This window comes from Strongyloides ratti (genome assembly GCF_001040885.1).
Source record: "Strongyloides ratti genome assembly S_ratti_ED321, chromosome : 1".
In the NCBI taxonomy this organism is placed as follows: Eukaryota; Metazoa; Nematoda; class Chromadorea; order Rhabditida; family Strongyloididae; genus Strongyloides; species Strongyloides ratti.
Genome location: NC_037307.1, coordinates 633,285 through 659,775, shown reverse-complemented (window position 1 = coordinate 659,775; position 26,491 = coordinate 633,285). Strand labels below are relative to the sequence as shown.

General features: G+C 21.7%; 9 protein-coding genes across 9 annotated transcripts; 6 read left to right on the top strand and 3 right to left on the bottom strand.

The window, feature by feature from the left end:
• Positions 1-613: 613 nt before the first annotated feature.
• On the top strand, positions 614-4,223 carry SRAE_1000021700 (Glycosyl transferase, family 14 and Chromatin SPT2 family-containing protein; the record flags this gene model as incomplete). Its single annotated transcript, XM_024647023.1, has 6 exons — positions 614-627; positions 698-1,340; positions 1,383-2,119; positions 3,119-3,209; positions 3,250-4,010; positions 4,055-4,223. The coding sequence occupies 6 exons, from the start codon at positions 614-616 to the stop codon at positions 4,221-4,223; spliced, it is 2,415 nt and encodes an 804-aa protein (XP_024501143.1).
• Positions 4,224-4,318: 95 nt separating this feature from the next.
• SRAE_1000021600 (Hypothetical protein) lies at positions 4,319-4,822 on the bottom strand (the record flags this gene model as incomplete). Its single annotated transcript, XM_024647022.1, has 1 exon — positions 4,319-4,822. The coding sequence occupies one exon, from the start codon at positions 4,820-4,822 to the stop codon at positions 4,319-4,321; it is 504 nt and encodes a 167-aa protein (XP_024501142.1).
• Positions 4,823-7,061: 2,239 nt separating this feature from the next.
• Positions 7,062-12,520, top strand: SRAE_1000021500 (Protein mesh; the record flags this gene model as incomplete). The annotated part of the gene is made up of 2 exons (XM_024647021.1): positions 7,062-11,369; positions 11,741-12,520. The coding sequence occupies 2 exons, from the start codon at positions 7,062-7,064 to the stop codon at positions 12,518-12,520; spliced, it is 5,088 nt and encodes a 1,695-aa protein (XP_024501141.1).
• Positions 12,521-14,927: 2,407 nt separating this feature from the next.
• On the top strand, positions 14,928-16,854 carry SRAE_1000021400 (Moulting cycle MLT-10-like protein family-containing protein; the record flags this gene model as incomplete). Its single annotated transcript, XM_024647020.1, has 2 exons — positions 14,928-15,009; positions 15,074-16,854. The coding sequence occupies 2 exons, from the start codon at positions 14,928-14,930 to the stop codon at positions 16,852-16,854; spliced, it is 1,863 nt and encodes a 620-aa protein (XP_024501140.1).
• Positions 16,855-17,415: 561 nt separating this feature from the next.
• SRAE_1000021300 (Hypothetical protein) lies at positions 17,416-18,065 on the top strand (the record flags this gene model as incomplete). Its single annotated transcript, XM_024647019.1, has 2 exons — positions 17,416-17,691; positions 17,757-18,065. 2 exons carry the CDS (start codon positions 17,416-17,418, stop codon positions 18,063-18,065), a joined length of 585 nt encoding a protein of 194 aa, XP_024501139.1.
• A 253-nt stretch (positions 18,066-18,318) lies between these two features.
• On the top strand, positions 18,319-19,236 carry SRAE_1000021200 (Hydroxyacylglutathione hydrolase, mitochondrial; the record flags this gene model as incomplete). The annotated part of the gene is made up of 2 exons (XM_024647017.1): positions 18,319-18,332; positions 18,441-19,236. 2 exons carry the CDS (start codon positions 18,319-18,321, stop codon positions 19,234-19,236), a joined length of 810 nt encoding a protein of 269 aa, XP_024501138.1.
• Positions 19,237-19,555: 319 nt separating this feature from the next.
• SRAE_1000021100 (Hypothetical protein) lies at positions 19,556-21,842 on the bottom strand (the record flags this gene model as incomplete). The annotated part of the gene is made up of 4 exons (XM_024647016.1): positions 19,556-19,934; positions 19,980-20,377; positions 20,987-21,490; positions 21,528-21,842. The coding sequence occupies 4 exons, from the start codon at positions 21,840-21,842 to the stop codon at positions 19,556-19,558; spliced, it is 1,596 nt and encodes a 531-aa protein (XP_024501137.1).
• Positions 21,843-23,412: 1,570 nt separating this feature from the next.
• Positions 23,413-24,006, bottom strand: SRAE_1000021000 (Hypothetical protein; the record flags this gene model as incomplete). The annotated part of the gene is made up of 1 exon (XM_024647015.1): positions 23,413-24,006. One exon carries the CDS (start codon positions 24,004-24,006, stop codon positions 23,413-23,415), a length of 594 nt encoding a protein of 197 aa, XP_024501136.1.
• Positions 24,007-25,137: 1,131 nt separating this feature from the next.
• Positions 25,138-26,214, top strand: SRAE_1000020900 (Glyceraldehyde-3-phosphate dehydrogenase, testis-specific; the record flags this gene model as incomplete). The annotated part of the gene is made up of 2 exons (XM_024647014.1): positions 25,138-25,388; positions 25,440-26,214. 2 exons carry the CDS (start codon positions 25,138-25,140, stop codon positions 26,212-26,214), a joined length of 1,026 nt encoding a protein of 341 aa, XP_024501135.1.
• Positions 26,215-26,491: the final 277 nt, after the last annotated feature.

The window sequence follows — 26,491 nt, the reverse complement described above, 5'->3', positions numbered from 1 at the left end:
GGACTAGTATATATATCAATTTTTTTTATATTATTTTTTAATAAAATTATTTAATTTAAAAAAAATTTTTTTTTAAACAAATAGTCATGGTAATTATTAAATAATAAAAGGTTAAAAAAATATTAAATTTCTTTTAAAATAAATATAATTCAATTGTTTTTAATACTACATTCTACTGATTCTTCAAAAAAAATAAATGTTTTAATTGGCAATTTATACTTTTTTTTAAAATGATTTTTTTTTTGTATATAAATATTCTTCAATGTTAAAAAATTTATTGTTAAAAAAACTGAGTTTTATATAAAATACTTTTAAAATATTAATATTTGTTTTCAAAAAAATTTTTTTTAATATTGTTAAATATATTATCATATTATAAATAAAAAATTACTATTTCTACTTAAAGATTATTATCAATATAAAGAAAAAAAAGTTATATATATATATTTAGTATTTTCATAATTTTTTTTATGAAGTATTAAAATCAAGTTAATATTATTTATTAATAATAAAAAATATTTGAACAAAAATAGTTTTTAAATTATATTTAAACTTTTTTACCATTACTATAATTATATTAAAATAAATATATTAATTTTAAAAAAAAATTAAAATGATTGAAAAAATGTAAGTTTAAATATTTAAATTTTTCTATTTGATAAAAATACTTTTTTTTTATTTATTATAAATTTTTAAGTAACATAAAAGCATCTCTTTTTCACTTTTTTAATAATATTTCACCAAAAGCATTTACTTTTTTTATAATAACTTTTGGAATATATTGTGTATATCTATCAATACAAACTATAAATATTATTTATTATCAAAAAAATAATAATTACTTAAGTGTAGAAAAAAACATTCTTAGTATGTGGAAACCAAAAGATTTTAATTTAAATTGTACAAAATTATTAAATGGAGATGAACAATATATTAAAAATTTAATTAATAAAAGATATACTAATAAAAATTTATCAAATATGTTAGATCTTTCATGTGATGGAATACGAAGTAGAGGCTTCTATCCATCAGAACCATTATCAGATATTGAAGCAAATTATCCAATTGCCTATGCTAGAAATGTTTATAATGACTATTATATGATAGAATTACAATTTTTATTATCATATGCTCCACAAAATCATTATTGTTTTGCAGTTGATGATAAGGCAAAATTATTTAGAAAACAATTAGAAAATTTAGAAAAATGTTTTGATAATGTATATATTACTAATGTAAGCTATATTATGACAAGTTTTGGTCAAAATCAAACTTATAGTAGTTATGAATGTATGAAATATTTGATAAAAAAAAAATGGAAATATTTATTTATTTTACAGGTAAAAAAAATTTAATTATATATATATATATATAAAAATTAGAATGATGATTTTCCTTTAAAAACTAATTATGAACTTATTCAAATATTATCAGCAAGAAATAGTACAATGGATATTAGTTATGTAAATCCAAAACATTTAATCAGAAGACGTATAGATTTATCAAAAAAATGGGATCACAAATCATTAAATTTCAAGAAAGATGTTAATGTTACTTTTGATGATCGATTGTTAAATGAAAATATGACATTTCAAAAGGGTTATTCTGCACATGGTTTACCTAGAGAATCAGTAGAATATTTAGTAAATTCAATTAATCTAACAACATATTTTAAAAATATAAATACTGGAAGATTCGGAGAAGATGAAATGGTATGGCAAACATTATTTAATGATGAATATGTTAAAGTTCCACAATGGGTTCATAAAAATTGTGTTAGCCAGTACTACAATGAAAAAACATATATGGTAAGAGAAGCATTTTGGTATAGAAGAAATTGTAAAAGTAATATGCTCATTCATAGTGTTTGTATAGTTGGAATGGAAATGTTAAATGATTTAATATATAATCCACATTATTTTATTAATAAATTCAAGTCTAATAATGATATAGGTGCTGCTATATGTTTAGGTGAATATATATACAATAAAACTTATTTTAACAAAATAAATAATATTAACCTGACTTTTTATATAAATTTACCACAAACTAAATATCAAAATGCTGATAAAAAAACAAAGGACGAAATTATTAAAAATTGCAAAAATAATTCATTATGGTAAAATTCTTTGAAATATATATAAGATATCATATTATTTAGAATAGTTTTTATTTTAAAAAAAAGCTCAATTACTCAATAATGTAAAAAAGATTTCTTTAAAAAAATTGAATTTTATTATTTTTATATATACATGTTATTAATTAAATTTTTTATTAATTAATTTAAACAAAAAAAAACTTTATTTTTCAAAGTAATTTTTAAAATTTTATAAATAATAAAAAGATTATTTAAACTTAAATAAATTAAGCATGAAATTCATTTCCAAAAAATACTAATTTTACTACATTAATTCAATATTCAAACTCTAATTTCCTCTCATAAAAATTTCTTTTACATAAAAATAAATAAAATTAGATAATAATTAAATAAAATTAATTATTAATATATTTTTGACTATAAAAAGTATATTTAAACTGAAGTAGAAAATTTCTACCATCAACATAAAATACCTATGAAGAAATTTCTAGAAAAAAAAAAGTAAAATACCAAAGTCTACATATAAAAAGCAATGATATCTAAATAAAGATCGTTTATAGTTATAAAGATGTCTTATATGACAAAAAAAAAGATATTTAAATTTTTATAGATAAACGTTATCTCTAACATTCCTTAATGAATTTTTATTAATCATTATAATAAAAAAAATTTTTTTTTTTAATTTATGATAACTCATGTTTTTTTTTAAAGTTACAATTGATATCAAAATATTTGTATAGTAAGTAGTAATTTTCTAATCTCTCCTTATAAATTGTCTTTTAAAAAATGACATTATTTTATAAACATGTTCCCAACAAAAAATGTATGTATTAAGATTAAACAGAATTTTGTAAAAAAATTTCTAAATTACAAAATTTTATTTTTTTAAAAAAAAATTATAAACAAAAAATTTTAATTTTTTATTTTAACTTTTATTTATTGTAAATTTTATTTATGTAGCACTAGTTTAGTTAATTATAAATTTATGAATATTAGATAAAAATTTATAAATAATTATAGGTCTTTTTATTATTGGTATTTTTTTTTATGCAAAGTGATGGATGAATTTTTTGCTGATATATTAGGTGACGCAAAAGTTACATCCAAAAATGTATGTAAACTATTTTTGAATATATTAAAAATTTTTTTAGCTTAATATAACAAATCGTAGAATTGTTAGCGATGATTTTAAAAACCGTGAAAAATTCTACACAAGCTTTACCAATAAAGGAAAAAATTTATACAAAAATAATATTGGGATTCAAAATAAGGTAAATCAGATAACAGGGAAAAATAAAATTAATTGTTTTACACTAAATTCAACACTCAAAAATGATAAATCAACTCAAGGGCAAAATTTATCTTTTAGTCAAATTTTCAATATTGCCAAGTTAAATGAAAAAGTTTCAGATAGTAGAAGTCAAAAAAATGTATTAAAGAATAAAAGTCATATTGAACAACCTACGAATAATGTTATTCCACCAATTCAGAAACCTAAAATTCCAAAACTTATAATTCGAAAAACAGATTACACTATTAGAAATAAAGATTATGATATTCCTAGAGAAGCTGAATATTCAAAAAAATTAAAATTAAGTAAAACAATAGACAAAAAAATTTCCTCTGAAAAAGGTATTTTGCAAAAAATTAAAGATAAATTTCCACCTTCTGATAAAAAAAGAAAGGTAGAAATAAAAAGACATTCTTCAAGTAATATAACTAAAATTGCAAAAATTCCCCAAAAATTTTCATGTTATACTAGAGAAAAAGAAAGAAGTCATTTTAAAAATAGTCGTTGTTTACAAAATTACAACAGAGAGTCATCTGAAGATTCAAATGATAGTATGGATAATTTTATTGATGATAGTAATGATGATCTTCCTCCTAGAACAGAAGTTGAAGAAGCCCTAAAGTTAGTTTATTTTAATAAATTTTTCAAGAAAACTTTTTTTTTAGATCAATATCACGTTATGATAAAAAACGCTGGTTAGAAAATGAACGTTCTATCAAAGAAGATAAGATGGTATCATCTTTTTCTGATATTAAAAGAGAAGAGAGACGTTCATTGAAACTAGCTTTAAAAGAGGATTTACGTGAATTAAAAAAAGGGTCTCATGCTCTATAATTTCTTAAATATATCTACTTTATACTTTATCATTACACAATTGTTTTTTATTTATTTAAAATATCTTGTATTTTATTAATAATGATAAAATATTTTTAATGAATACATTGTTTCTTAAACAAAATATAATCAATGATTGATAAGATAGTTGCCAATATAAAACATATTCCTGCACCTAAATACCCATATATTTTTATACTAAAACTGAAAGTATTGTCAATGTAATAAGCTTGTATAAGATTTGTATATATTATAATTTCTATTGTGAATGCATAACTATATGTAAAAATGCATGAACATATTGTGATTAAATTTTTCCGAAGTTTTATTGTTGTTTCAGATGATATTTCAATAATATTCATGATAGAAAATGTTAATGTAAGAAAAATTACGGAAATCTGAAGATATGGAGCCGCTACACTAAAACTCCAATCAGAAACAGAAAAATTTCTACATATATTTTCATAAAATGAAATGTTGGTTATAGTTATACAGAAACCTGGACCAATAAGTATAACAATTGCTGATATAATTGATAAAAGAAGACATATGACACGAATAATAGTTCTCCATCTATATTTTTTCTCAATTCTAAACATATTCTATTAGAAAGTTTTATCAATAGTAAATATTCAAGACAAAATAATACAAAAAATTAATATAGTACTGGAAAATTTTTCATTATAAGTAAAAATAAAAACCAATGATGTCATTTTTTAGAGATAAGAATAAATTATATTATTCCATATCTATTACAAAATTACTACTCATAACTATTATTTTTCTTTATGATTAATCTTGTACAATTTATTTAGAAAATGATACAAATAAATTGAAAAAAAAATAATCTTCATATACTATTAAATTTAAGATGTATGAGTAACTATAATTTTGTAGATAATATTATTATCAAATAATTTTACTCTTATTCATAAAAATGTAGAAAAAATTTTATTTTTTTTTTCAAATTTCAAGACAAATATATACTCAATAAATTGATCCTAAGAAATAATGAACTTTAAATATTAGATTGCCTCATATAAATAACAAATTTTTTATTAAAAAAAAACAAATGATGTTGAAAATATTATTAAAAAAAAGAGAAAAATGATAACAATGAACTTGTTGATAGTCTCAATGAAATTTAAGAAGTGCTGTGAAACTACTAAGATCTAAAAGAAAGAAATTAGAAATTTTCATTATCATTTTCTTATACTTTTAACTATTTTTGATACAAGATTAACAGAACAAGTATTAAATAATTCTACAAAATCAAAGAAAAAAAATACTATTTATTAAATTTTTTTTTTATAAAATTTTTACATTTGAAAATATATTGTCATTTATTTATTTAATCGGTTAGTTTAAAATTTATATAAAATTATTATTGTATTTTTAAAAAAATTATACATATTTTTTATATTCTAATTTTCAAAAAAAAAAAAAATTCTAATACATAAGTGACTCTAAAATTATGCAATTATTTATTATAAATAAAATTTATCTCATTTCAAGTGCTATCGAATGACTATAGTGACATATTCAATTTACAAAAAAAGTTGTTTTTTTTTATTATTTTTTTTTCTTCATTTATTTGTTGTATTACTATAAAAAATTTTATTAAATCAAAATTGTAATTTTAAAAAAAATTTCTAGTATGTCAGTTAGTCTAAAATAAATTTTCTATAAATTGATTTCAATTGATTAATAAAGTTAAAGTTTTATTATTATTTACATTATAATTTTGCATTAAATAATACATAATAAACTTAATACTATTATTATTTGAATTACTTTATTTTTTTAACTATTAGAAAATAGTTTTTTTTTCTACAAAATATTCTTGTCTTTTTTCCGTTTTGTTGATTGATCATCGTTTTCAACTTTTTATTCAACTATAATATTTTAAAGAAGTTGACAAAAAAAAAATTCAATAAATATATATTGTAATAATGTGTCAGAAAATAAGAAGAACAGGTAGCAAAAATATTTACTTAATTAAATACATCTGTGTTAAAAAGATTATTCAATTACTAATAAGTAAAATATACATAAAATTATTAAAACTTTATATTTACTATAAAATTATATAACAATAAAAAAGGTTTATAAATTTATCACAAATAAAAATTATTAAACTTAAAAATTTTTCTTATATACAGTCTAATATGAGTACTTTCTTGAAAAGTATGTATAATATTGTTAAAATGTAAACATTACCTCATATAAACCTTCTTTGACTAATATAAAAATCAAATTCTCTTATCTTATACCTCTTAAACATCTTAGGTAACAATTTTATTTATTTCATCTAAATATCTACATTTATATTTAGATAAACTACTTATTTAATCATTACAAATATAATATAATATTACTATTATTTTCTATTGTATATAAAACTTAATATTGTATTTATTTTATTTTTACTTTCTACAACAATTATTAGGATTCTATATATATATATATATATAAATTTCTATTACTTCACTTTCTTGAAGATTCATTAAAATTATTTATACAAATAAACATATATTATATAAAATGGTTTGGGAAATTTAACAAGGTATATTATTTAATAAGTACATATAATTCTTAACTTTTGTATATTACATAGTTGTTCCTCCTAATACAACAACTTATCATTATCATTCTATTATATCATCAACATCTTCCTCACTTTATTATTCAACATCTTCATTTAATTATCATTTTGTAATTTTAGTTTTGTAAAATATTTTTATTAATAATAAATTATAAAATTATTTTACAAAATTTTATTGTAATTTTTTTCTTTTATTTTTTTTTGTACTATATTATTATATTTTATAATAAAATATGACAAAATTTGGTATTTTTATTATATCAATTATATTACAAACATTTTTTATTTTATTATTATCACAACAAAATTTAAATACAAATCAACAATCTGGTACTATATTTACAGGTACTGGTTCAAATGTTTATTATGGAGTAAATCTAGTACCATTTGGTCCTGATGTTGGAGATCTTGAAGTTGCACCTGGTTTCTTAACCTCTGGACAGACAATTGATTTACATATGTTTTTTCCATTTTATGGAGGACTTTATAATTATACAACAATTTCTGTTAATGGATATATATCATTTGCCACTGTTCTTGATCAAGGTCCAACAATAAATGTTGGTCCTGATTCAACTGATTGGCCTAGAGTTCAGGATCCAGCTATGATAGCTCCATGGTTATGTAAACAACAAATAACTCAAGATGTTATACCAGGTCTAAAAGCTGGTGTTTTTTTTAGACTTATTTTAAGACAATCACTTTTTGGACAACAATCAGGTTCTAATATTAATGAAAATAGTCAGCTTGGTGCATCATCATTTTTTTCACAATCTTCTACTGAAGCATGTAAAAATTTACCTGGTGAATATGTACGTTGTGATGAAAATAGTGATCTATTTCTTGATTATATGCAAAGACAAATTCAATTAGGTGTAGCTGGTGGAAATACTTTTCGTCCTGATGGTGCTTTAATAGTAACTTGGTATAATACAGGATCAGCTATATCTGGAAGATCAGACTTAGATTCAGGACAATTAGCTACTTATCAAGCTATATGGCTTACTGATTCAGCAGCAAGATTATCATATGTAATATTTAATTATGATAAATTAGGTTTCGATGCTGATGATTTTAGACAAAATTCAAGATCTGGTAGATGTAGAGCAATTTTTAATGGTGGAAATCATACAGGATTAGTTGATGTTGATCCAACAGAAGCATATAAAAGTTCACCTAAAATTTTAGCTCAAAGATCTGGTGTTCCACATATTGTTAGAGGAAGATATATGTTTCGTGTTGATGATGTTGTTAGACCAGCTGGATGTTCTAATAAAACTGGTGGTACATATCCAATGTTAATATATCCAAATATAATAAATATGTTAGGTGAAATAACAATAGATATTAATGCTATGTGTCTTGATAGAAAAACTTCATATATTTTAATGATAGAAAGAAGACAAATAGCTCCATGTGTTGTTATAAATGCAGCTATAGCTAGATGTACATTACCTAAAATATATGATTGGGGTACAAAAACATTATATTTTCAACCACAAACAGGAAATGTTAATGATGATAAAGCATTTGTTGGTTATGCATATTTTGTACCACCAACACTTGATCCATTGAGACTTGATATAGGATATATATATAAATGGTTTAAAAATCCTATTGCAGAAAGTGTTATGCCTATATCATGGTATCCAAGAAATTTTACAAATCCTGATATTAAAATAATGACAAGTGATATTAATTTAAGTGATGAAACTGTATATTCAACAACTCTTGGATTATATGTTATTGGTTATAAAGAAGCTGCTGATGAAAATTTAAAAAAATTTAATCCTCAACATAGAGTTTTATGTAGACTTGCTACATATTCTAATAGAGCTGATAGTAGTTATTCATATCAACCACAAGAAGAAACAATTAATATTAATCAAGTACAAGAATGGTATTTAACAGATTGGGAAAGAAATAATTTATTATATTCTTATCGTTTTGGATATTTAAAATTAGCACCTGTTAGTGGAACAGAACAATATGGTAATGAACCTAAATTATTATCAGGATTAGTATCATCACCAATTTCATTACATTGGTTATGGACACCAGAAAATCAAGCATATGGTTTAACATCATTTTCTAGAGAACAAATAGAGGAAAGAAAACAATTTGTTATTGAGAAAGCTACACAAATGTGTCATGATTGGTATGATGAAGATGGTGCATTGACAAATTTTATTAAAGATACAGAAACAAATCATTCATGTCCATGTATAGAATCTCAAGCAAAATTAGATATTGGTAGATTTATGCCACATCCACGATGTTCACAAGAATTTCGTGATATAACATGTACTGAAATGATTGGTTCAGAAAATTGTTATATGTCAGCACAAAATGTTTATGCATCTTATATGGGAAAAGATGATAGAAAATATAATGAAAATGATTCAAGATATTTTCAAAATATTAATAAAAGAACAAATAGATATGAAACAACATATGGACAGGTTTGTTGTTATGATCAACAAGGATTTTTAATGCAAACACCTTATCAACCTGTTGTTAGAGTAATTGAAGATATTTTTTATAATCCTGGTTTTCCTAATAGAGCTTATGAATTTGGTTCAAATCCATATTTAGGACAATTTGAAGTACCAGGTCTATCTGTTTTTCATCATGATTTAATGCCATATTATTTATGTTGTAAATTTGCTAAATTTAGATGTCAAATGTTTTATTGGAGAAGACCATCTTCAGCATGCCAAGCTTACCAACCACCAGCTGTTGGTAGAAGTATAGGTGGTGGTTCTTGGTATACATTAGATAATCAAAAATTTATTTTTAATGAACCTGGAGTTTTTAATTTATTATATATACCTAAAACAGAAACATCACCTGAAGTAAAAATTCAAGTAAGAACTGAAAGATATCCAAATAGAAAAGTTGATTGGTCATTATTAGGACATTATTTAACTCAAGCTGATTTGGTACAACCTACAAATATAACTGTTATTACTGGTATTGCTATGGAAGCATCTGGTACTGATAGAATTGTTGTAACAGCAAGAGGTGATACAAGAAGATTTAGATATAGAACAAATATATTTGTTAAAAATATTTTAAGATATTTTGATCATATGAAATTACAAAGATTTGAAGGAGTTTTAGTTTATGTTAATAATGTTATTAGAGGTATTCCTGATATTTATGTTGTTCTTGAAGAGGCTGAAATTGGTGTTAGAATTAAAGAATCTTATTCATTAGATATTGATAGATTATCAATGTTTCAAGAATCAATGGGACTTCTTGATATTGAAGTATCAGTACCACCAAGATATGGTGTATCACCAGATGGAACAGAAGTTTTAACACAAGCTTTAAGAGATATTTATAATATTCCAACTGTATCAGGATTATTAAGACCATTTCCAGAACAAACTTCAACATCTTTTTATTCAGATATAACAATAAATGATGTAAATTCAGATACTTATAGATCACAAATAATAAATAATTATAAAATTCCTGGTACTGGTGGAACAACAGATCAACAAACTATATCAGGTACACTTAATAGATTATCTCCAACTGATAATATGTTTACTTCATCTAGAGATGAAGATAGTAAATTTGAGGTATTTCCAGAGGTTTCTATGAAAAATACTCCAATATATAAAGTAGCACCAAAATATGAAACTGGTATTAATAAATTTGTTCCAATGACAGGAACAAATCTTCAACAATTAATACAAAATTGTATTGATATGACAAGTAATTATATTATTAATCAACAACCATTAGCATCATCATTAACATTTAGTTATGGAAGAAAATTTTGTCCTGATAATCCAGAAGCTATAATAAGTGAATGTGGTGATAATATACCATGTAAATTTGATTGGACAATGTTTAATTCAAAAATTATTGGTCTTAATTCAGAGGAAGGATGGGGTACTTTTGTATCTGATCGAAGTAATGTAATAAGAGCATATAATAGTTGTGGAGCAATAAATATAGAATATCCTGAATATATGACAAAAACTCCATCATTTGGTTCAGGATATCTTCAAGGAGATACAATTAAATTTGATTGTGATCAAACTCATTGGATTAAAGGTGAATCTGAATATAAATGTTCATTAGTTGTAGATTATGAAGATCCATCAAGATACAGATATGAATGGAATAAAGGAGGTCAACCTTGGTGTAGACCTAAAGAAAAGGATAATTATCTTCAATGGTTAACAGCTATATTTAGTAGTTTAGCTATAATATTAACTATTTGTGCTATATTTTTAATATGTTGGTGTTATAAAAAGAAGCGTCAATCAAAATATGAAAAAGAAACAGAATATGTAAAAAGTAATGATGGTACAATTACACCACCATACAAAGAAAAGGGTGTAAGAAATGATGGTTTTGATTCAGAAGTTGATGAAATTAATCTTAAAGAATTAAAATCAAGATCTGGTTCACCATATGGTGGTCTTAGAAGTGGTGATATTAGATCAAGAATTGGTAGAGTTCCTTCTACTAGTGGTAGTGAATATCGGCAACAACCAGAAATACTAGGTTTCAATACTAGTGTATGATAATTAAAATTTTTTTTTTTGTTTTTACTATATATATATTTATATATATTATTTTTTTTTAAATAACCAATATATTTTAATAATTATTAATAATAAAAAAAATATTTTTTAAGTATATTATAATAAAACAATTACATAATAAATTATCAGTTAATAAATAAAAATATAAAGTATGTCGGTCAGTGGGAATAAAAGTGAATATAAAAAAAGAAATAAAAATAAAAAATGACATACAAATATTTTTTTTTACTTATATTATGTTTTTATTATATATTTTATTTATTTTATTGTTTATTATATTATCTATAAATGGTATTAATGATAATGAAAGTCCTTATTATAATTTTTTATATAAACGTTTAAAGGAAGATGCAGAAAATGTTTTACAAAAAGAAAAAGAACCAATGGTGGCTGTTCCATATGAAATACCAGGTCCTCAAGAACCATTACCAGGACGATCACATTATACAAATTATTTTCCATTATATCCTTTTCAAAATGCTTATATTGGTGGTATTGAATTGGATCCATCAATAACTAGACATATTGGTGGTGATATGAATATTCCTATACCATCATGGGGTGTACTTGATATTAATGGTGATTATATGTTTAGAATAAGAGAAACTGTATATAAGTATGGTTATAATGCTCATCCTGTTAATATGTTAGGTCTTCAAAAGAATGATTTAATTAGACTAATGAATTCACCATCATTTCATCATAACAGACAAATACATCCAACACTTCCTTTGGTAAAATTACCAAGAAGTTATGTTCCAATGAGTTGTAAACCACCTTTGTGTAATCCATTTACCTATAATTATGGTATTGGTTTTGAAAGTGATTTAGGTGGTATGGATGGCGTTCAAGGAAATATTGATATTCCATTACCAGTTTCAAAAGATGTTGCTTATAGATATCCTTTAAGTGGAAATATTTATTATGCTTTAGATAATATAACTCTTACATGGGCTCATGAATTATCACCTATTGATCCATATCAAATTTTATTTGATACTCCAACAATTGATGAATCAACAAAATATAATAGTTTTTTTGATTATAAAAATGAAGTAAAAAAAAGAAAAGGCACGTTGATGATATATATTATCCTAATGAAATTAAATTATTTAACCGAATAAATCATAACAAGATACTAGATAAATCATGGACAAGAAAAGTTAATAAAAACTTAATTAAGCACAAAAATATGAGAGAATTGTATAGAAATTTTTTATTAAGTATAAAAAAATTAAGCCAATAAAATTATAATTTTTTTTATTTATAATAATAATAGCTTCTTGAACGTTTATAAAATATTTAAAACAAAAAGGAACTGTATAATTATTAATATATATGTATATATATATATATCTTTCAGGGCATTTTATCATTAATATAAAATTCTGTTAAATTCTAAATATCAAAATTATAAAAATCTAATGGATTTATACCTCAAAAACATTGATATTTTTATTATATATAAAATATTAAAGAAGTATAATTTCATAAAAATAACAAATTTTTCTATGTTATTTTTTAACAAAAATTGTTACAAAATAGTTACTAATATTAGAATATATGTTTAAAAAGAAATAATTTTTTCAATTATTTAAATTAATTTTAAAAAAAATAACAAAACATTTGATGTAATCATTTGATTTAACAAAGTTCTAAAATACCAGCAAAAAAAAACAGAAAAAAAATATACTTATTGATAATTAATTGAAAGTAAACAAAGATCCTTTTTTTGTCATTCAAAAATTGTACAATTTAAAAAAAAAGAAAAAAAAATTTTTAGAAAAATAATTATATTACTTATTTAATACCTAAAATAAAAAAATTTATATTTCAATAAAAATAGTTAAACATAATTTTTTTATCTTTTTTTACAAAATATAATATAAATTCATGTAATCAAATAAATATGAAGATAAATACATAATAAATAAAAATATTTAAATATCTTGTTGCATTGTTCCCATTTAAAAATTTATAATTAAGCAATAAATCATTATATGGTGAATAAAAATAATTTATTTCCAAGTATTTTTTGATTTATATTTCTGTCATAAATAGATTTATTAATTGGTCTTTTTTTCTTTCTTTTTACTTTTATTTTTTTCAGCAGTGATTACTTAGTTATATATTCACTTTAATTTTAATATTTTTTTTAAAAAAAAAATAATTTTTAAATATTTCAATTTTGATTAATTTTTTTTTCAATATTATAAGGTCAGAAAGGATTTAGTTATATTTTTAAAAAAAAAGTATAGAAAAAATATTGTATTTATCCAATTTTTACAATAGAAATAGCTTACCACATACTGTTATCAATACAATAATCTTGTTTCATAGTATTCCATTTTCTCATTATTATATACTACTTTTGTATATCTTTTTCTTCGTTTCTATATTATTGAATTGTTAAAAAAAAACTTATATTATATATAAGTCAAGATCAAATCTTAATAAACCTTTTGTATTTTTTTTTTATTTTAAAAATCAAGAAATTTTATTAAGTTATTTAATTGAAAAAAAAAATTTTTTTTCCTGTATCCCTACTGAGAAATGACGTAAGAAAATATAATATTATAACATTAACCATTTATATTAAGGGGTGTTGATTTAATTTGAAAATAATATAATGTCTATATATATATAGCAAAGTTTTGTAATCTATTATTAGATATAAAATGTGCTCCAAAATGATCCATTTGCTGCAAAAATTTTATCTCTTTTTTAAATATCCTAATTGATACCTTTATTTTTTCTTTATTTTCACTTATGATCTTTCTTCTTTGTAATTGTTAATAAGTAGAGTATATCTTAAAATTATCAATCATTTTTCAAAATATTTTATTAAAAGTAATGCTATTATAAATTATCTAATTAGATCTTTTAACATATATATACATATCTTTATATGTATAAAGATAATAAAAGATATATACTTTGACAGATATATATTTATTATATACCTGATATTTTTATTAATAAGATTATATTATTTAAGTTGTCTTAACTAACAATTTTCACATTCTTGTAACAATTTTATATAAAATATTTTATCTTTGAAAAATTTTAATTTTATTATTTTTTATTATTTCATTATTATTAGTTTTTAGCATGATCTTAATCTATATTATTTATATTGTATAAATTTTTTATTAAATTTAGTTAATAATTTTGATGGTGAATAAAAAGATTTTAATTTTATTAGTCACGATTTTTCTAGAACAAAATTATCTTTAAAAGGGCAGCTATATTTAATGAATGTTTAAAATTTTGTTGTAAGAAAAACTTCTTTTTTTTTTATCTTATAATAATGTCGTGATAACTGTTTCTAGTAAAAGTGTCATCATTCATTTATATTGTAAAGTGTTCCAAAAATAATAAAAATGAATAAATTGTAACATGATTATAAGATAAATTATATCAATTATATATATTTCAGAAATTGTCATTTTTAATTAATACTAAATTTATTAATATTTATCAATAAAAAGAATATAATACATAATTTTTATAAGTAGTCAAATTTTTTTAATGTATAATATTCTTTATTTAACAATATTACTTTCTTCAATATTTTTTCCAATTTCATTAACATCATCAACAAAAAATAATGGTAAGAAATATATTAACTGAAAATTTCTACTATAACTTATATATTTACTTTTCTTTTTTTTTAGGTTTCCAAAAATTTGAAAATTTACAGTTAAATGAAAAAAGTTATCAAATAATTCATAAACTTCATATTAATTGGTACCTTATTTCTGTTAAAAGTTTATTAGCACAACTAGGAAAAGAAGTTTACAATGATTTAGATAATGTAGGAAAAAAAATTTTTATTAATTGTTTGGATAATATTAATAATGAAGGAGATTTAACAGAATCAGCACAATGTCTTATTGATGGTAAAAAAAGACTTGATAAATATAAGAAGATGAAACTTAATTTTATCAATTATCAAAAAGGATTTTATAGGAGAAGATTTGCCAGAAGTCCCTATAGATTAATTGACAAAAGTATTACATCATCAGAATATACTCCTAAAGTAAAACCAATAAAAATAAAAAAGATGTCTTCTTATAATTTATTAGATAAACGTGAAAAATCACCTGTAGCAAGGGTAAGTGATTTGATTCTTAAATTTGTCAAAAAAAATCAAACAAGTGATTCTAAAAAACAATTTAAGTGGAAAAATACTTTAAAAAAGATACAAAATGTTAAAAAGATAATGGATGAACAAAAAAAATTACCAGGTGCAAAACCATATACACTTAGAATGTATGATCTTGTTTTGGAAAATGATGAACCAACAGAATCACCAAAAGAAAAAAAATCTTTTGTTTCTAGAGCAAAAAGTTTATTAAGTCTATTTTTTAAACTTTCTGGTGATGAAAATGAAGAAAAAAGAGAAGAATCAAATGTTAGATGGTTATCACCTAGAATAGCACCAGTTATGCCTGATAAAGCTAAAGCTGTAAATCAAAAAAGTTTCCTATCTCCAGATATTTTATCTCTTTACGAAGAAGATAATGAAATTACTGATAAAAATAACCATCAACAAGAAAATAGTTTAATAAATGTACCTAAATTACTATCAAATACTGGTATGTCTAATCATGATAAGGATAAATTTATTGAAATGTTAATGGAAGTTTCTGGTGCAACAAAATCATTTGAAGAGGCTAATAGTATTTTAAAAGCATTACATTTCTTTGAAACCAAAAATGAAATAATGGATGCTAATGAAAGAGTTATAAATTCATTTAATAAATTAAATAATTCATTAAATTTCTATCAACAAAATGATATGAAAAAGAAAGGATTTACTTTTATTGAAGTTGATCAACTTGATCGATTATTACAAGATCAAGGAGTAAAAAATGATTCTAAGATGTATGAAGAATTAAATTATTATAGAAATATGAATAGAAATGATAGAGAATTATCATTATGGATGAAGATTGAAGAAATTGCAAAAAATGGATCAATGTTTTATGGTAATATGAGATTCAAAAGAACATTACCTGTTAATGTTTTAAAACCAACAGTTCTTTCACCTTATATGTTTACACCAATTCTTGGTCTTACAGTTCTTGGTCCAACAATTTTATCACCAAGTTTATTTTCACCTCTTATTCTTAATCCAGCTGTCCTTTCTCCATATATTTTATCACCAGCAATTGGTATGCCTTTCATTCTTAGTCCATATCTTTTATCACCATATATATTATCACCTATTATTATGGCTCCATTTATATTAAATCCATATGTATTATCACCAAATATTTTAAATCCATATGTTCTCTCACCCTTGATTCTTTCACCACTAGTCTTATGTCCAGATATCCTGTCTCCTCAGGTTTTAGGTGGAGCTATCTTATCTCCTTCAGTACTCTCTCCAGCTGTTGCTACAGAGTCAGCATTAATGGCTAATGTTTTATCACCTACATTTCTTTCATAAAATAACTTATTTACCATTAAAAAAAATTTTATTTTTAATTAATTTTATTAATTATATTGTGTTAAATATACTTATTCTTATTAATAATAAATTATTTGATTTATTTTTTTTTTTTTAATTTTATATAATAAAAGATGGGAATGATTTGACTTAAAATGATAAATATTTGTATATATATATATATAAGAAAAAGAAAGTTGCGGCGTAATTTCTGGTGTTAAAAGAAAAAAAAAAGCCTTATCATACAGAAAGTCCTCAACACACAAATATTACATTCATATATACATAAAATATACATATATACCATCACTATATAATTTTTTTATTTCTTCAATAATGATATACACATACATATAAAAATTATATATGTTTAAACTTTAATACCACAAAAGATATATATATATATATATATAAAATTATCTACAAATTTTTCTAAGTATTGCTAATAAAATACAGATATAATATTTTATATAAACATTTATTATTGTATCTTATATATATTATATTTTTTTTAGAAAAAACAATAATAAACAAAAGAAACAATAACAACATATAAATATAATGGAGAAGAAACAGCAAGAGATTCAACAATTAAATTCAAAATCTCAACAACAGCAGGCAATATTTATTGTTGGAGAAAGTTCAGTAAAATATAATACAATAACAATAAATACCAATGATGGAAATTGTATCAATGATAATAACAAAAGTAATGATACTATTACTAACAAAGGAAATGAATATTTAATGGAAGATGATTTATCATTATCACCAGAACAAAGACTTTACGCCAAGAAATGTAGAATATTAAAAGTTAAATATCAAGAAATTTTAAATGTAAAATTATCTTTTTTTTTAAATTTAATTTAAGTAATAATTTTTACTTTTTTTTATATTTATAGTCAAGTTATAGATTACGCAATCGTCTTTACAAAGTAAGGAAACAAATAATATATTTAGGAAAATTGAAACGTGTTCTCTTTCAAACACTTCACTCTCAGAAGGATAATTTTATGGATACTTGTCTTGAGATTCCTGATGATGATAATTATAATGAAGAAGTTGATGAAATAATAGGGAATGTTCTTAATAGTACAGCAATAAAACCGCCGACAATTGTTGGTGGTAAAAAAAGAAAAATTGATAATGGTAAAAAAAAAGTTATTGCTGATATTAAAATTGAAATGTTACCTGAAAAGAAGGATTCTTAAAATTATTATTTTTATTAGGTTCAATTTTTAGTTAATAATATTTATTTGTAATAGTAAAAAAAAAAAGAAAAAAACAAAATTAATTAAATGAAATTATAATTTTCTAATAACAAAAAAAAAAGAATTTTTTTTTATAACTATTGATCTCTTAAATATATATATATATATATATATATCAAATTATTTTTCCTATATTTTTTTTATTTATACTTTTGGTTTCTTATCACTCTTATTTTATAAAATAATTGGACAGATGCTTAATAGTTTGTTTGTTTTTTTTTTATTAAATTTTGTTTGATCAATTTAATAATACTTATATATTTTTTTCTTACATATTAAGTTCTAAATTAAAAATTTAATTTTTTTTATATTTAGGATAATGGTTTCAAGACAATTAATGAAAATTGTCCCAATTCCACAGTTATCAGATAATTTTGCTTATCTAATAATATGTCAAAAAACTTTTCATGCTGCAGCTGTTGATCCAATAGAATATTCCGATATAGCTAAAGCTGTTAAAGAAAATAATGTAAGTAAACTTGATGGAGTTCTTGTGACACATCATCATTGGGATCATTCAAGTGGGACTAAAAGTTTTGCAGATAAAAATGTACCTCTTCATACAACAATATATGGTGGTGGAGATAAAATTAGTTATGTTAATAAAATTGTTAAAGATGGTGATGAAATAAATATTGGATCAATTAAAATTAAATGTTTATCAACACCATGTCATACCAAAGATCATATTTGTTACTATGCAACAACTTCTAATAATGAAGAAAAAGCTGTATTTACAGGGGATACACTTTTTATTTCAGGATGTGGAAGATTTTTTGAAGGATCACCAGAAGAAATGAATGTAGCATTAAACGAAAAATTGGGTTCACTTCCAAATGATACTATGGTATATTGTGGTCATGAATATACGGTTAAAAATCTTCAATTTGCATTGTCACTTGAACCAGAAAATAATGATATTCGTAAAAAACTTGAAGAAACTTCATTAAATATCTCTAAAGGTATTCATTCTATTCCATCAACAATTGAAAAAGAAAAAAAATATAACCCTTTTATGAGAGTATCATCAGAAGAGATGAAAAAGGCTACTAATGAGGTGAACCCTATAAATATAATGAAAAAATTGCGTCAATTAAAAGATGCATTTTAGTTTGTTTTTTATATTTACTTTTTAAAATATAATTATAATTTTTATAATCTTCTACTTAAAGTAGTTTAATTAATATTCAATTAATTAATAATGATAAAAAATTATTTTCAATGATCGGAAAATAATTTTAAATGAACAACTTTGCACATAAAACTATAAATTAAATTTTGTCAAACTTAATTAGATTAATCTTTTTATTTAAACATTACTACCATTAATATTGAATTTGTATGTAAAAATATATAAAAGATTAAAAAATCAAAAAACCAATAAATGAAAGTATTATGTAAATATATGATTTAAAGATAAAGAATTTTAATTATTTTTTTTTAGAATATTTATCTTTAACAAAATCTAAAATGTATTGACAATCTGCAAAAGGATTTTCTGAGGTTTCTTGGCCTATCGGTATAATAAAATCATTAAAAGTTTCATTAGTCTCTTCTTCATGTTCATCTAGTAACCAATCTGTATTAGTTTCAAAATCATCAATAGGATTATATGATTTATTATTAATAAATGTTTTTAATTGTTTTTTTAAATAATCATTAAAAGTTAATTTATCTTTTTCTTGTACATATAATTCAGGTAATGGAAGTTCATCAAAATTTCTATATAATCCTATTTTTGCTTCAAATTTTATATGATTTAAAACTTTTTTTTCTTTTTCTGTTATTGATATTTCCAAAATTTTTTTCCTAGTGATATAAATAAAAATAAAATGATATATAAAGTTAACTTACTTTATTAAAAGTTCCTCATTTGAACTACTAGGTGAAGTTTGAATACTTTTAAGTTTTCTTTTTAAAGGTGATTGTATAATACTATTTTGTTGTGAAATTTCAACTAATGACAAAGTAGATATTTTTTTTTCCTCATAATTTTCATTTGGTTCAACTGATACTACATCCTTTTGACTACTATTTTTATTCATTATTTTTGATTTTTTTATTGGTTTAAAATAATTTAATATAGTTGATTGTTTAAGTAAAATATTTTCTTTTTTAATATCATCAAAATTCTTAGTTTCCAAAGATTCAACTGTTATCTTGTTACTTCGTTTAGAAAAAACATCATCTTCTAGATTTGGTAAGTAATTCACCTTACTTTTTTTATTTTTAAATTCTTCATTATTTGATGCCTATAAAATGATAAAAATTATTCATATATTTTCTATTCTTTATATTTTATTTACTTACCATTATAAAAGAAATTTAATTTGTTTTAGTTTTTTTTTTTTATTAAATTCTAAAAATGTTATTTATATGATTATCTTAATTTATACATAAATGCACATAATTAAAAAAAAATTATTGTCTATTTCGTTGTAAGAAAAGATCAATAACTTAATTATACCAAAAGAATTGATAAATACATATCGATGATTATTTTATTAATATATTTTTGTATATATCTAGTAAGTAAAGTAAACATCCAATTAATGTCAAAAAGAATTATCATATATATTAAAGTTTGGTAATAGATACATTTAATATATAATATTAAAATAAATTTTATTTTATCATTAAAATGACAGAAAAAAAAATGAATATTGTACATTAATTTTCTTATAATATTTTTATATATAATAATAAAAAAATATTAAAAAAAAATATGAAGATAAAAGTTTGAAAATTTCTATTTTAGAAGATGCTTTTGAATAAAAAAATTTAGTTGGTGATTTTATATCTTTAATATTATTATTATAAATAAGATTCTCAAAATCTTTTTTCATATTTATTATTTTAACTTCTTTATTTGGATTGTAACAATTAGTATACCATATATATGCAATATTTCCAATTTTTTTAAAATATTTAAAAGGACTCCTTGATTTACAAGCTTCTGAAGCAACATCAATATTATACATCTTAAAATCATGTAAAGGATCAAGTGTTGAAAATGTTGTTAAACCAATATCATCTAAACCATAATAAAAATCATTAAGACAACCAAACTTTGAAAAATTAGTAAATTTTTGTGATGTAAAATTATATATAGACATTTTGAAAATTGAACAGGTACCTTCATTACAATAACGAGGTTCTTCTATTTCAACATTAAAACCAATATTTTTATTAATTTCTTCCTCTTTCCAAGGATAATAACAATTAACAGCATCAACATCTCTTGTTGTTGGTTCAAAAGATACTTTATTTGGATCTTCAAATGTTGTATCCTGAGAAAAACATGATAAATATAATGATAATATTCCTGATGTTGAGGTAAAATTTTTATTAACAATTATTTTTTCCTTAAAAAAAAGATAATTAATTTATTAATTAACATACATTACATTGATTAATATAATTATTAAATAATTCTGGTGCATCGATAAAAGTATTATTATCAAAAGTACTATGAAAAGAAACTGTTGAAAGAAATTGAAGAACAGTTGTCATACAACCACCAATAGTACCACGAAAATTATCTGGATCATTAGCAGAAACATAAATACATTTCTCATTCCTATCCATACATTCTTTTTCTACTGGTGCTAATAAATATGTTTTTCCTTTTAACTGATATTTTGAATGATCAATACATTTAGATTTAATATTTAGTACATGAATTGAAAAAATAACAAAAATTATCAAATAATTCATAGTTGGTATAAATATAAAAAAATAATTTTTATAATCATATTTTATGAGTTAAATAGTTTTTTTGTTATCTTTTATCAAAGAAAATTTATTTTTATGGTTTAATCTAATCGTAAAAAAAATTTATCTAAATTCTTGATTTAGTAAAATTATTGTTTTCGGTAGATATTAGTTTATTTATGGATTTCCTATCTATGACAAGTAAATGGTAAGATTCCTTTTATGATTTATGAATAATAATATTGTCTTATCATTTTATGATTAAAAATTTATAATTAACTATTGACTAAATATTTACTTTTTAAATAGATACAGTAAAAATTGAAAAGTTTTTTCTTGTGTTTTTGAAGTTTAAGTTTATAAAGAAATTTTACCTTTAATATGATAAAAATTGTACAACAATTTAAATAATTAACTTTTAAGAATAATTTTTTTAATAAATATTTTTAACATATATTAAATTAAAGTTTTATATTATTTATCAGCTTATTTGTTTAGTTGATTCAATAAATAAAGCAAAATATTTATTATTTTTAATAATTTAATAAATTAAAAAAAAATTAGAGTTACCTTGAAATAAACTTTTAGAAAAATATTTTGAAAAGGTTAGTTAACACAATAATATACTATAAAAACTAATTTTATTTTGTAATTTTTCAAAAACGACCTTACAAAAATAATTTTTATTAAAATATATATGAAATATGTAACAAAATATTTACATTTAAATATATTTAATTCAAATTTAATAAAAACAAGATTAGTTACATTTCTTTAAACTTAATTTTTTTATTGTTAACTGGTAATATTTTTTCCGTTAAAATTAATTACCTATTCAAATTTACCAAATTTTTTTATTTGATAATAATTATTTTTTCAAAAGTAAACATATAAATATTAGTTAAATTTATTCATTTTTTCCATTTATTCATATATAATTGAATGGCAACAAAAAAAAACTTTAGAAAACACTATATATAAAAAATGTCTTTAAAAATAAAAAATAAAATGTAAAAATAAGAAAAAATTACTAGAAAAAAAAACATTTAATAGATATATAATTAAATTCTGAAATTTATCTTAATGTATAAATTTTAAGTTAATAACTATCTTCAACTTAAATACATAATGATTTTAATTTTTTAATATCTAAAATAAATTTAAAATATAAGTATAAAATTATGCCTTGAACATGAGCTTGATTTTTTTTATCATATATAAGCACACATAGTCAATATTTTATGTATTCTAAATTTATTTATTACCAATAAATTAAATAATATTTTTTATGTAGTAATATATATAAATATTCTTGAATAGTGTAGAGAATCATATATGATGTTGTATTCAAAAATAATATTTAAGTAAAAATGTAATAAAAAATCAAAGGTTATATTGAAAAATTATGTTTCACTATCATTTTATGATCTTTTTATAAATATTACTTAAAAAGATATTTATAATGTAATTCTAATAAAAATAACCATCTAAATATTTATTTAAACAATTCTAGTTGTAAAACAACATCTTTAAATAACACATATATAATAAATTTTATACTATTTTTGAAAAATTATTGAGAAAAATAATAAGGCATATCTTGCATACCAACATAAGTTGACTGTTTAGCTGTTACATCACATTGAGTTGAATTATAAACAGGAACAGATGATGTTTCATAATCATTGTATTCAATGTTACTATTACTATCATCAAGTCCAGCAAGTTGAATTTTCTTAAGAATTTCTTCATACTTTAATCGAGCCTTTTGAAATTCTTTCATAAGTTTCTCTTTTTCCTTCTCAGAAATAGAAACATCTATTTCATTCTCAAAAATATTTTCCATGTCTTGTTCAGGTATATTTTCATGATAATATGATTGAACTTTTTTTTTAAAAAAATTTGGATCAGATTCATTTCGATCTAAGAAGTATGTAGAAAATAAAGGAGTTTTTGTTTCAAGAATATTTTCTTCACTAAATTGAACCTCTTTTTTCCCACCCAAAAGATTGTTTTTGTTTTGTGATTTTTCTATAACTTCTTCAACAACAGTTTCTTCTTCTTTTGGAACTTCAACAGTTGTAGGCTTAGTTTCTTTTGGATCAGGATAGTACAAAGAATGAACAACTGTACATCTATTAACACTATCGTAATAAGTTGGGTTCATAATAAAATAAAATAAATAATCAATTCCAAAATTTCTTCAATCTTTTATTTAATTTTTCATACATAATATATGAATATAATTTATTAAAATTTTAAAAAAATTTGATTAAAACAGAATTTGGTAGATTTTTACCAGAAAATTTTTTTTTTGGAATATGTTCATTTTGAAAGTGAATTAAACTATTTATTATTTAAGAAACCTTTAAATTTATTTGCAAAAACATTTGAAAATAATAACATATAAAATTACAATTTATTCCTTGTAAATAATTGATTACTTGTCACCTTTGTTAAATTATGTGATATTAAAAAAATGACAAAAATATTTATCAGTGAAAGATATTATCATAAACAACTACGGCACTTTAAATTGACAGCTACTTCAATTATAATATGCAATCTTTCTAAAATTCTTATAGTTCTCACTATACCAAAATTTTCCAATAAATTTTTTTTTCACACACATTTATTTCTGAACAACATTCACTTTTCTATTTGCACGCAACCATTTATATATATTTTTTTAACCAAAATATGGTGAATAAATTTTCTTTTATCTAAAGTAAAATTTTACATACACAATATCACTATATTAGAAATGTATTACACAATCAAATCATCGAAAAAAAAAATTTACATTATATTCTTCTAGAAGAAAAAACTGTATATAATTTATTCCTTCATAATCTATGATCTTTTTGCACTATAAATTCTCCATGACAACTAATATGGTGTCATTTCATTGAAAATTTTCTATTGAAATAATTTCTACAATAAACAATATTCATCAAAATATTTTTAATACTTTTTTTTTTAATAACTTATGTTCATTATTTAACATACATAACCTTATCAATTTTGACGTGTTTGTTTCATTGACAGAGAAATATGTCACAATCTTTAATTTTAACAAAACTAATAAAAAAAAAAGCATTTTATATATACTTTTAGCTGTGTTACTCTATCTATAACATTTTTGATATTACTTTATTGTGTGTTTGGTAAAAAATTGTCAGCCTTAACTTTATTTAGATATCAATAATTGCATCGATTTTGTCTTCAGTTTGAATAATTCCTCAAAAATAAAATTTTTATTTTATTTTTTTTTTTAGATTGTGTATAACTTTTCATCATGACTAAACCAACTGTTGGAATTAATGGATTCGGAAGAATTGGAAGACTCGTACTTCGTGCTGCTGTTGAAAAAAATACTGTTCAAGTAGTTGCTGTTAATGATCCATTTATCAATATTGATTATATGGTTTACATGTTCAAGTATGATTCAACACACGGAAAATTTAAAGGATCCGTTACTCATGATGGATCTAACTTGATTGTCAAACAAGATGGAAAGGATGCCCACAAAATTAAAGTTTTCAATTGGTATGTTTATTATTCTAGATTTTCATTAAAATTTTAATCTTTTTTTTTTAGCAGAGACCCAGCTGAGATTCAATGGGGAGCTGCTGGTGCACATTATGTTGTTGAATCAACTGGTGTTTTTACTACTCTTGAAAAAGCTGCTGCTCACATGAAGGGTGGTGCCAAAAAAGTTGTCATCTCAGCTCCATCTGCTGACGCTCCAATGTTTGTTATGGGAGTTAACCATGAAAAATACAATGCTGCCAATGATCATATTATTTCTAATGCATCATGTACCACTAACTGTTTAGCTCCATTAGCTAAAGTTATTCATGATAACTTTGGAATAATTGAAGGACTTATGACAACTGTTCATGCTACTACAGCTACCCAAAAAACTGTTGATGGACCATCTGGAAAATTGTGGAGAGATGGAAGAGGTGCTGCTCAAAATATTATTCCAGCATCAACTGGTGCAGCTAAAGCTGTAGGAAAAGTTATTCCAGAACTTAATGGTAAACTTACTGGAATGGCTTTCCGTGTTCCAACACCAGATGTTTCTGTTGTTGATCTTACTTGTCGTCTTGAGAAACCAGCTACAATGGATCAAATTAAGGCTGTTGTCAAGGCTGCTGCATCAGGACCAATGAAGGGAATTCTCGATTACACCGAAGACCAAGTTGTCTCAACTGATTTTGTCTCAGATTCTCATTCATCAATTTTTGATGCCGATGCTTGTATTTCTCTTAATCCAAATTTCGTCAAACTTATCTCCTGGTATGACAATGAATATGGTTATTCTAACCGTGTTGTTGACTTGATCTCTTACATCAGTACCAGAAATTAAATGGAAATTAGAGAGATAATACTAGTAGATTAAAGTTTTATTTTTTTATATTTCTAGTTGTCCTTATATAATTTGTGGGCGAGATTCGAAATAATAAAATTTTTTTCATTTTTCATATTTTAAAAATTACTAATTATAAAAGATTGATTTGATTACGGTTAACAACTTTTAAAAAAAAACTTTCTTTTTTACGAAAATTAAATTATTATAACGTAAAAAGTCTTTTGGTACTTTTTAGTTTTGTTGGGGACAATTTTACAACCGTAGATAATATTGC